Raw genomic sequence first — 12,191 nt, 5'->3', positions numbered from 1 at the left:
CCGTTAACTCCTGTGTTTTGTCAGTGAGCTGGTAAAATGTTGAGTTAGTCCCTTATATATATAGATAGATATGTATGTATGAAAGGGTTTTTCTCTATTGAGTCATTATATCCAATTGTGCAGTATAAGCTGCCACTCCTCTTCACTGTCTACTTGCAAAACACATGTTCCTCTTTCCCATTGCTAAAGTTATTTTTGTTTCTAAAGTGTCAAGCCTTCACAGAGATGGGGGGAAGTAAGAACCACAGAGAAGCCTGGAATAAAAAGATTGCACTGTGGATACCACAAAAGTGGACCTGTGAAACGTTTGAATGACAGTGGTAAAATGTTACCAGTTAAAGTTAAATTTACCAATTTTTTCCACAAGTTGTAACATGACCCCTCCAATGTGTAGGTCCCCAGTCACTCGGAGTGTTATTGGATCTGCATCTTCGCCTAGGTCCTCCACATGGACTTTCAGCTCGAAGGAGGAATCTATATATTCGCCACTGGCAGTCTGAATTCCAGCCATTTTCAGTCCACCTGCCCGCCAAAGAAATAAAATATGTATAAGTAAATCTTTTAAAGTATTGATTTATAGCTCTGTACAGCCTATTGTATTCATTAAATTCCATGACAAAATTAAATATTTTCAGGGTAGCCCTTGAGTTAGGATCATATCTCCTTTTCTCACCACAGACATTTATAGCCTAACCACAAGATATGCCATAAATGTCTGATATATGAGGGTCCCACCTCTGGGATCTGCACCTAGTACCAGAATGGGAGTCCTTGATTCAGCTGGTGAGGCGGTCTACATCAAGGCAGAGAATGAATGAATTCTATGAAAGTTACAGAACCAGCCATGAGGTTTTTTTTCCTCACCGATTCATAGGAATCTGTAAGAATAATTGTGGCATTCTCTTGAAGCCACATCAGCTGTCTGCCTGCTATCTATTGCACTTACAGGTACTTTGTGTGCATAGCAGCGTAGGCTGGTCTAGGGATTGGGATCTAAGCAACTATTGATGAAGTATCCTAAAAATAGGTCATCAATAGTAATGTCCCAGAAACCCCCTTTTAAAAAAATACAGTCTGTATGGGGCATGTCTTGGATATGGCGCCATAACGTCAGGCTTCTTCAGAGCTCCTGACCCAAACACCACTTAACAACAGATCCAAGACCCTACAGTGAGCATCGACACCAGATCTCCATAGGAACCTATGGGGAAGTGCTCTGGATAGCAGAAAACAACCCACTTGGCTGCCTGAGAAAATGTCCTCTCAGGATTCCTGTACTCCCCGCAGACCTGTTCACCATCCACAGCTACTGACCGCATAGCGCTGCTGTGCGCTCCACAGCCCGTGCCGACAGGTATCTCCTTTTCCAATACCCTCATGGCTGCAGGCACATCTTCGGCAGAAACCACCACTGTTGATGCAAGTTACGCAGTGCAGCAGCGGGCCACAACTCCTGCTCCATAGGTCACTGGAGAGGACAGAGGCTTTCCTCCCTCAGGGGAGATTCCCAGCTCTCTTCCCTAGTGAAGAAATAGCTGACACTACCTGACATAAAGAAAAACACAGCAGGCCCCTTGCCATCCAAAGCAGCACCATCCTCTGTAAACCTTCCTACCAAAACAAGATGATACAACATGGCTCTAGACCTCCATCTCTCACAGCTGCAGCTTCCCCATAGACCCTGCCCTTTCAGTCCCTCTTTTGTCTCCACTCCATCCTCTCCCTCTATAGAGAATATAAGAAACCTCCTCAGGCCTGAACATTTATGGGCCCTTCTTAACTAACTACCTCTAAATAGGACATGGAATCCATGATACAAAGAGCTGAGTGCAATTGTTCTCAGTAAGAGAAACACAATTAATCTTTTACATATGATACCTTTTAATGGCTAACAAAAATACTCGATGTTACAGCAAGCTTTTGGGTCTTCTATCGACCCATCATCAGGCTAAATTAAACTGGTTTGGATGGGGCACACATATAATATAGAAATGCAGAGAGGACACCCCTCTTGATCTAAATACAAATGTTCACACACAGAAATTTGATACTGTTTTGCACTCAAAACTTAAAACACTAGACAAACTGAGCTGAGAGATAAATATTTAATCAGTCCACTGAGCTTAAAAATGTGACCGTTTTATGATATGTCTTATCTCTCCTTAAACCTGCACATGGAAGGAGATGGAACAATACCTCTGCAGCACCATCTATTGGATGGCAACATTCTTACAAATCAATTTCTGAATTTTTATGAAGTTTAAAAAAAAATGATTGGGAAGAGGACATCCCTCTTGACCTCCTTCAGACCTTTCATATTATCCACGTATGCAAGAATCCCAGGCCAAGGTTCATTCCATTCTTGAGGGTATCAAACATGGCAATACATTTATGCTCCCAAATTCTTCTGTGATGCTGCGATTTGAAGTTGCCCTTCAGTATAACTCATCAAATCTCTGTGTGAACATTTGTATTTAGATCAAGAGGGGTGTTCTCTCTCCATTTGTATATTATATATGTGCCCCATCGAAATCAGCTTCATTCAACCTGATAAAGGGTCGATAAAAGACCCAAAAGCTTGCTGTAACATCATGTCTTTTTGTTAGCCATTAAAAGGTATCATATCATTTTACAAAGAGCTGAATCGTAGCAATAGAAAACCTTGGCGGTTTTCCTAGCAGAACTACGGTCTATGCCTCAGGAAGTGTTCTGCACAAAAACAGATGCCTTCAATCCTAGACCAGCACTTAACCAGAGTCGAGAATTCATTATGCAAAATACCTTTAACAGATCCATACTATTATAGGTAGACGATCAGAAAAACAGAGGTCTGCAAAATAATATAAACATGCAAGATATTCCTGAAACCATACCGCCCAGCGATCTTCACCCCACCATAACTACTCTTTTTAACAATATTCTATTCCTCCTGGAAATTACCGACATTGTGATCAACAGAGCACATTGAGTACTGCAGTGTTCCCCTACTCCAGTCCTCAGGGAATGCCAACAGGTCATGTTTTCAGGATTTCCTCAGTGTTGCACAGATGATGTAATTATTGTCGGTGTCTCAGATATTGCCACAGGTATTCTTACCATAAGATATCCTGAAAACATGACCTGTTGGTGGTCCCTGAGGACTGGAGTTGGAGACCCCTGTAGTAGTGGGCCCCCGCCAAACAGACGGCCCGATTCCTCAAGATATCCTCTGTAGAGTCCATTTTTATCAGGGCAAAGAGGAGTTCCTACAACAAGCATGGAGATGAGGCCCTATTTCCTATCAGAGCATGATATATTGATGGGGTCATCCCTTCCACCTTATTATCTGCAAAAATGGTAGTACATTCACCGGACCAAACTGTTGCCCTAGCATAGTTCCTAGGGCTGGATGATGTACATCTTCCAGACTGGCTGGCATTCCCACTTCCTGTCTCACAACACTCTCCCTCAGCATCCTAGATACAGCTCTCCATCCAGGTCCCATCAATTGCAACTACCAACTGAAGGGCAGTCACCTCAGGTCATGCAACATTTTTCAGAAGAGTGAAAACATTTTCTAATCTGAGATATTGTTCCAGAATATTACCATCTTTAGGTTTAAATACCAAGAGGACTCTTACACACCTTGAGCGTTCCTCCCCCCGATTCATCTTGAGTTGAACCTGGGATGACCTGGACTAGACCAATTTCAGTCTGGTTCAGCTCATTCCGCAAGCCTGGGGACTCCTCAGTTTGTATGTTGTTACCTTAACCTTTTTTCTTTGAAGGTTCCCTAACAAGGTGCTACTAAACATGTTCATATACATTTTTTTTTCATCAGGATTATATTTAGTAACCTTTACCCTCATCAGTATCTCAAATAATGCGATGTTCTGTGGAAAGAACACTGGTTCCTGGGTCCATTCCTCCAATTAGGTTGTTTTTGGCAAATTCCGGAGGTCTGGCGGAATTCTTCCCTTGGCCCTCCCGGACTTCCTTCAGGTAAGTTTTTTTTTTTTACTGTTGTGTGCCCAGGCTAATCGGGTACAACTTCTACCTGTTCCTTACTTTTTTTTACTTAGGCAGAATGAGTTTAATTTCTTTGTTAGTCATATAGTTCCTGGTCAGTTCCCAGGACTAACTTCTTAGATTTCTAGCTCTTCTAGTTTCATATTCTTTCTTTGCTTTCCTCTATTACCTTTTCTCACTCCTCTCTCACTGTCCTCCTCCTCCCTTTATGTACTCTTCTGTTTCCCCTCTTTTTTTCTCTTCCTCTCGCTCTTCTCAATCTTTTTCCTCACCTACCTCTTAAACCTTAATCATGACCCCTACACGCTTCTGCTTCTTAAACATCTGAGGCCTGAATACTCCTCAAATCCATAAACCAAGAAATCGTATTGTTTTCTTTCAGGAAACGTACTTTAAAAGGGACATATACCTGCCATTCATGACAGGCCCTATGCAGTCTTGTTCCACAGCACCAACCCAGCCTCCAAGTCTCATCGTACATCTATTGCCAGTTACAAATCTGTTCGGCATGAGGTAATGGGCAGCTTGGTAGACACAGAAGGTTAGTACCTTTTTCTCAGATTGAGGATAGGAGGTAAGTGCATCACTATTGGTAACTGGTTTCCCCCCAATACCACTTATCACTTCTTAAAAATACTGTTCTGTAAGCTAGCAAATTTTGCTGAGGGGGTGATCCTGGTCGGAGGTGACTAGGTCATAATAGACCCATCCTTAGACTCCACACACTACAGAGGCCATCTACCTATCTCCCACTTACATTCCATCAAACATCTTCATAACTTAGTTAGTTAACATCTGGCGAATTCTTCACCCTCAAGACAAAGACTACTCATTCTTTTCTTATGCACATCAATCTTACAGTCGTATCAATCTGTTCTTATTGAGCCATCACAACCTCTCTTAGCAACCATCTTCCTCTATTGGAAATATGGTCTGACCATATTGTGGTCTGACCACTCAACTGTTTCCCTTTTTCTAGAGATCCTGGGAACATTGAAATAAGATATCTGAACAACAACTTATTGAAAGACTCAGTCTGTACCTCAAAAGAAAGAAAATTTTTAAAAGTATCCTTTTTGTTAACTAAACTACATAACTTAGAAATCTCTCACAAGCCCACTCATTCCCCAATTACCTCATGTAGCCTCCTCATCAGCAGGCTAGAAGTCAAAACTCGTTTCTGACAACAACTTAAACAATACTCTTATGAACATGCTGACAAATATGGCTGCCCCCTCGCACCGCACACACTTTCATCCCTTATCTTACAATCTCCTCAGTTAACAAAATTAATGACTTGACAGACACTTTAGACATATTTTGGAGTTTTTACCAAGACCTATATAATATCAAAAGGAGCATTCTCAGATTTACCTGGAGAAATCTTACAAGCCAAAAATCCAGGAATATGTCAGAGAGAACCCCCTTTTCATGATAACTGCAGAGACTAAGGTTACCCTAGAGCAGGATTTCACAGTGGAGGTCATCGACTTGGTTATTAAATCTACCCCTACGGATAAAAGCCCTGGACCAGATGTTTTTTTCCCCACATTTACAAGATGTTCAGAGAACAATTATCTCCCTTCCTCACTAGAATGTTTAACTCCTCCATTTCGCCATTCTCCCCATTTTCTGTGCAGTCCCTCTCTGCACTCTTACTGTTAACCCCAAACCAAGTAAGGACCTCTCACAATGTACCAGCTATAAATCTATTTCCTTGATAAATACAGACATTAAAGGGGTTGTCTCGCGAAAGCAAGTGGGGTTATACACTTCTGTATGGCCATATTAATGCACTTTGTAATATACATCGTGCATTAAATATGAGCCATACAGAAGTTATTCACTTATCTGCTTCGTTGCTAGCGTCCTCGTCGCCATGGTTCCGTCTAATTTCGGGGTCTTCTTGCTTTTTTAGACGCGCTTGCGCTGTGCGGTCTTCTCCCTTCGGCTCTGCTCGGCAGCATCGGCGTTTTGGCTCCGCCCCTTGTACGCATCATCGCGTAGCTCCGCCCCGTCACGTGCCGATTCCAGCCAATCAGGAGGCTGGAACCACCACACGTCATGGGGCGGAGCTACGCGATGACGCGTACAAGGGGGCGGAGCCAAAACGCCAATGCTGCTGAGCAGAGCCGAAGGGAGAAAACCCATCTGCGCAAGCGCGTCTAAAAAAGCAAGACCCCGAAATTAGACGGAACCATGGCGACGAGGACGCTAGCAACGGAGCAGGTAAGTGAATAACTTCTGTATGGCTCATATTTAATGCACGATGTATATTACAAAGTGCATTAATATGGCCATACAGAAGTGTATAACCCCACTTGCTTTCGCGAGACAACCCCTTTAAATTATACTCTAAATGCTTAGCAAACCGGTTATGTCCTATCCTTCCATCTTTCGTTCACTGGGAACAGGCTGGGTTTGTAAAGGGGCAACACAAATAAAACCTTACTTTTGATCAAGGAGCAGCATGGAGCATAAGTCCCCTTTCTGCCTACTCTCTATCGACACTGAGAAAGCTTTTTTGACTTTTTGCACTGGGGGATTCCTTCGGGCATATGTCTTGATCAGATAGGACAAGGACGGGCTTTATTGACAAGATTTTATCGCTCTCTAATAGACCTTCTGCTCAGGTCCAAACTAATGGAATTACCTCAACCCCTTTCTCCATTGGCAATGGAACCAGGTAAGGCTGCCCCCTATCTCCATTGCTTATTTGTCTTAGTCATGGAATACCTAGCAATAGATCTGAAGCATAATCCCAGTGTGCATGGTCTTACTATCAGTTCACAATAACATAAGACATTGTTGTACACTGACAATCTGTTACTATAGGTCATGCAGCCTCGCATTTGCCTTCCATCTATTCTTTCAGAATTCCAAAAATATGGATGGCTCAGCAACTACAAAGTAAATATCTCCAACTCAGAGGCATTAAACATTTCTCTACCTGAATCTGAGATTTCTCACCTTTCTTAACAGCTTTTTCTCAAAAGACCTCTCCTCATTGAACTCTCTAAATTATCTTCCCTTACTGTAGCACAATTCAAATAAATAACTACGATAAAAAGTATGTTTAATGGTTTGGCCGTATCATCGTCCTGGAAATAGATGTCTATCACAGTTTTCTCTACATATATCAGACCCAACCTATTAAACCCCACAGGATTCTCTGTAAACACTTCAAATCAGCCTTTAGCCAATTTTGTCTGGGGAGACAGCCATAGTAGGGTTAGTTCTCGGACCTTTTCAAGGCCTAAACTCTCGTGAGGGGCTGGTCTAAACTATACCTTATGGCTGCCGTCTTACTAAGACTCTTTGATTAGAGAATCTAAACAGTGAATGAAACTCAAGGCAGACTTCATGGCCACCTCCTTGAAATGTCTGGAGAACTCTCTTTTTCAGATCTACAGTGCACACATCCTGATATCCCTCTCTCCTGCTTTTCTTATATGCAGGTCTTACACTTTCTTCGCTCTAACTCTGACTTTGTGGCCCCTTTGATTCCGAATTCACCAAGAGGTCACCTCTGACCCATTGCCTCTCACAAATTTCTGGTTGGTTACTTATGGGTTCATTCACTTAGGACCCTGTCTTTGTAGACTCTTGGGTGGAGGAGCTGGCCATTTCCATTATGTTGGATAACTGGAGAAGAGCATTTTTATTGTCTCACAAGCTACCCATGGCCTGTTGGGTCCAAGAAAAAAATAATTATAAACCACGGACAAGATAATATATGTGCCCAGTGCGCTTACATTGCATCTTCCCTTCAGTCTCGCCAGATTGCTGGAGGTGTGGCTTTGGCCTCTGAACCATGGTACATATACAGTGAGATATGGGGCCCCTGGATCTCTTTCCAAAATACTCGTGACTTATTATTTGAACCTGCACTACATTCAAATAATCCTCCCGCCTCCTTTTTTTCATTTCTTTTTCTCTCTATTCTTCCTTCTCTCATTTTCTATTGCAATGACATATTACATTTGTAATACCACTTATGGCATTGTTTAGATCAACTTAATTTATATTTGCTGCAACTCATTGAAGTCATTATTCTCCTATGTGAATCAAAATTTATATGTATATCTTTATATTTTATTATATGTACTTTAATATGCCATTATTTCTTTTATATATGTTTTTTAATATCATCAGGGGCGTAACTATAGAGGATGCAGGGGATGTGTTCGCACCCGGGCCCAAGAGCCTTAGGGGGCCCATAAGGCCTCTCTTCTCCATATAGGGAGCCCAGTACTATGAATAAAGCATTATAGTTGGAGGCCCTGTTACAGGTGTTGCATTGGGGCCCAGGAGCTTTAAGTTACACCTCTGATATCAATAAACTTTGATTAAGCATAAATACAGTCTATATATGTATACTATTTATGAATGTGCTGTGTTAGCCTCATTGCCAACAATAGGCTTGAAGAAGTGCAACATTCTTTAGGTTTGCAGCTGGTAGATGTGCTAAAAGGAACAGGAAGTGTCTTTGAACACAAAAAATAACTTTTTTCAAACACGATATAATATATGTATAGAATTCTGTATATTTCTCATAGTCATCTGACAGTTGATCAGGTCAGAAGTGGTCCATTGGCTTGTCCCTGCATCTTATTAATATTCACTATCTTGTCATAAGCATGCATGTGGCCACACCTTTCACAGGAAATTCTAAGTTTCCTAATATGAGCATTGCACCCTTTTCAGACGCCTTGCCAAAGTTAGAATATAAAAACTCGGTTTCTTGGCAATTTCTGCAGTAGAATGAAGCATTCAGCATTTTACCCGCAGTGTAAGATGTGAGGAACAGAATGAGGGCAGTAATTGTCCCATTTACAATGCAAGTGTATTCAGTTGGAAGAAATCCAAGAAGTTACAACAGTTGCAAAAACATGTCAGTTCTGACAGGAAGAATAGAACTGTTTACAGCAGTATTTATGCAAACGACGGCTACCACTGTAAATCAGTAGTGTCCATTGAGAACCGGTGCTATCTGTCATAAGATGGATCCAGCACTGTGCTGCACCTTCCATTATAAACAGAAGCCATTGTGCAAGTGTGAACACAGCCTTTAGACATAAAACTGTACACAATATGTGAAGGGGGGAGGGAATTAATAAATATCAGTATATTCACCTGTAACGCCTGGCTTATTCCTAATGTAAAATGAAGCACCGATGTCACACAAATTCACAGTTTAGATGCAACTTTTTAAATTGATAAAATAATTGACTTGGTACTTGGATCAGACCAAATCCAGTCTTAAGCCTCATCTGAAGAGCTATGGGTACAAAAGCTGCATGGCAGTACATGAAGTCTGTAGTTCTATACTATGGAGCTTTAGGCACTCTCTGTGCCACATTGTGCCATCTCTGTACGGCACAGTAATATGGAGGTATCATCCCCTAGAAACAATGCTACCAAGGAAAAATACTTCCTTAGGGCAAAGTCAGATGAGCAATTTTTTTTAGTGCGCCTATGTACACAAAAAAATGCACGTATATTAGAACTATTGGTTTCCTATGCAGTGTTCGCATGTCCGTTTTTTACAGGCGCAAAATCTTTGAACCTGCAAAAGATAGGACATGCGTGCACTGGCAAGGTCCGTGCTGCACGTAAGGATTCCCTGCGGGGAGTCCCCTCATCACTGAACACTCTGACATCACTTTCACAGTGTTGATGGGTCTCCCTGCTGGGATGAAAGAATCCTCTGCCACAGCTTGAATTCAATGAATGGCTGAGCACTGCCTCTGATTGGCTGAGCGCTGTGACCAATCACAGACAGCACTCAACCGTCATCCAATGAATGGCTGAGTGCTGCCTGTGATTTGCTGAGTGCTCAGAAACTGCTTCAGAACAGCAGTGAGAAGACGTGCCGGAGCCCCGACAGCGGCGGAGAGGTGATGTGTGTGTGTGTGTGTTTGTGTGTATATATATATATATATATATATATATATATATATAATTTTTTTTTTTTTTTATAGCAGCTAGGGATGATTTTCAGGGAAGGACTTATATTTCAAGCCATTCCCTGAAAATCACTGTGGGGGTTTCCGCATCCCATTGCTTTCAATGGGATGGCACTAGCACGGCCCCATTAAAAGCAATGGGCGCGGAGCTTCGGTTACACACATGTTGAACATGCGTGGAGCACTTTTTTTTTTTGCGCACATCAATGCGTAAAAAAAAAATGCTCCCCTGACTGAGCCCTTAATGTGGCATCCGATGGGATACACTGGGATTTGTTCTTTCTTAGAATACATACATATTACAGAAAAAACTTCCATAGGAAATCAAAGACATGCAAAAGTATAGTATAGGCCCATAAAACGTCTGTGCATGCTGTATTACAGTTACATTCAACTTGGAATATAAATCTGTAACTAGGCAGTGTGTATGTGTCCTTAGCATGTTAGCACAGTTTGAATACAGTACAGTCAGATGTTACATTTGTGTGAATGGGATTTACTAAAATCTTGGTGCAATTACAAAAATACAGTTTTAATAGTTTTCTGCAGTTTTTACAAACCCCAAAATATACTATTTGTTGTGCTTTTTCTGCACTTTCATCTGCATTGCACATGTAAAAATATATTTTGGTTTTGCATACAAGTAGTTTAGGTAGCATTTCATATGACTGTATTTAACAAAAAAAAATGCAAGACTTGCTCTTGCAAAGAACCAACCAAATAAGCTCTGAACAGTTCCCTAGTAAGAGGTTCCAATGCTGAACCATTACATGCAACTATCACTTGTATTTCATCCCTCAACTTGGAGGATAGCCACCACTTCTCAGCGAGGGAGTTTGGATTGTTAGGTGATATATTTTTGAATGTAGTTAGACTAAAGACTGGGTAAGGAGGGTGCCACAGGAGTGACATTGGGGGTAATTTGTCCTAACTAATATGGTGGGAAAGTGGGGTAGTTGAGCAGAGCAACCAAGCAGATTTTGCCTTTTATTTTTTTAGAAGCCCTTTGAAAAGCAGCGATCCGATTCAATGACATGGATAATTATTCCACTTTTCCTCTAACCAGTTTCTACCATGTGTCTTACTAAAGGGTTTTTTTTAATTAAGGAAATGAAAAAAAACCTAAATCATCTATTTAGGTATATACATTTTCAACCACATGGGTGGAGTTCTCTTCTAATTCTGCTAAAAGAAGGATTTAGTAGAAATAGAACTATTTATCTGATCTGCTATGATAGGGGGTCCTTGGTGTGACTTTCTATAGACATGCAAGTGTCATGACAATATAAGATGGTCATCTCTTTCTTCCTCACACTGTGCACTCTTAAACCACTCATAATAATTTTAAAATAAAGACTAAAACGTTGCAAGCATATAAAACAAGATAATAACAGTAATAATAGTGTTTCCATACTCTGGGCGGACAGAATTAGTTTGTCCTTTGACAGACTATGAAAGCCTTGTGCATTACTAAACGTTCCTGTCATATTACTATTAGCAATGTTCTCCGATTCCCAACTCTACAATTAAAGTTCACTTACCTTCTCACTTGGCCGCTGGTTATATTTCTTAGCTGTTTTGGGGATTTTCTTGCTCCTTTTGTTTCGCAGACTGCTGTAGTACCGAGCTCATGTAGTCACTATTTTACCGCTACCTCTTACTCGCTGTCCCCTCCCTTCTGAGATGTCCTATTTCCTGTCACTGTCGATTTACAATGTTTCCGCTTACGTTTACATTATCATTCTCTTCTCCAACCAGTAGCCGTTACTCCTGCCTTTGAAACCTACCTTATTGTATCTTTACCTTATCTTTTCTGTTCCTGTACCATTCCCCACCTCTCTTTGATCTGTGCTTAACATGAATTGTACATGTTTATTCCTTGGGTTTTAGTTTACTATTTTTATCTAGTCTCTGGATTATTGCAGCCGTCCTCCAAGACTTTCTACACCCTGTCTAACAGCACTTGCATCTACTTCCCTGTTTCTTGTTCTATCTACTGTCATGCTACTCTACCCCCTCATTGTATCCTTATGTAGTAAAGTACTGTTGATCTACAATGCCCTCCTCTCCTTCCTCCTTTAGTTTTTTTCCTAACCATTACTTCTCTTTTACATATTGAATTACTCATTTTCGGAATAAGAAAAAAATGTAAGTGAGCAGAAACAAGTTGCAGAATCTTGATATATTATAGGTAATGCATATGTAAAGCTACAC

The 12,191-nt window shown here is 41.1% G+C and overlaps 1 protein-coding gene across 1 annotated transcript in view; it reads right to left on the bottom strand.

The window, feature by feature from the left end:
• FERMT3 (FERM domain containing kindlin 3) overlaps window positions 1-11,981 on the bottom strand; it is a 36,905-nt gene extending 24,924 nt beyond the window's left edge. The window contains exons 1-2 of the mRNA XM_066582798.1: window positions 11,519-11,981; window positions 352-522 (exon numbers count right to left, since the gene is read on the bottom strand). Coding sequence (XP_066438895.1) covers window positions 352-511 — 160 coding nt within the window. The 5' untranslated portion in view covers window positions 512-522; window positions 11,519-11,981. The remainder of the gene's footprint in view (window positions 1-351; window positions 523-11,518) is intronic.
• Between the last annotated feature and the right edge of the window lie 210 nt (window positions 11,982-12,191).

This window comes from Eleutherodactylus coqui, chromosome 11 (assembly GCF_035609145.1).
Source record: "Eleutherodactylus coqui strain aEleCoq1 chromosome 11, aEleCoq1.hap1, whole genome shotgun sequence".
Taxonomy (NCBI): Eukaryota; Metazoa; Chordata; class Amphibia; order Anura; family Eleutherodactylidae; genus Eleutherodactylus; species Eleutherodactylus coqui.
Note: the sequence above shows the minus strand (reverse complement) of the source record. Positions and strands in the feature narration are given on the sequence as shown.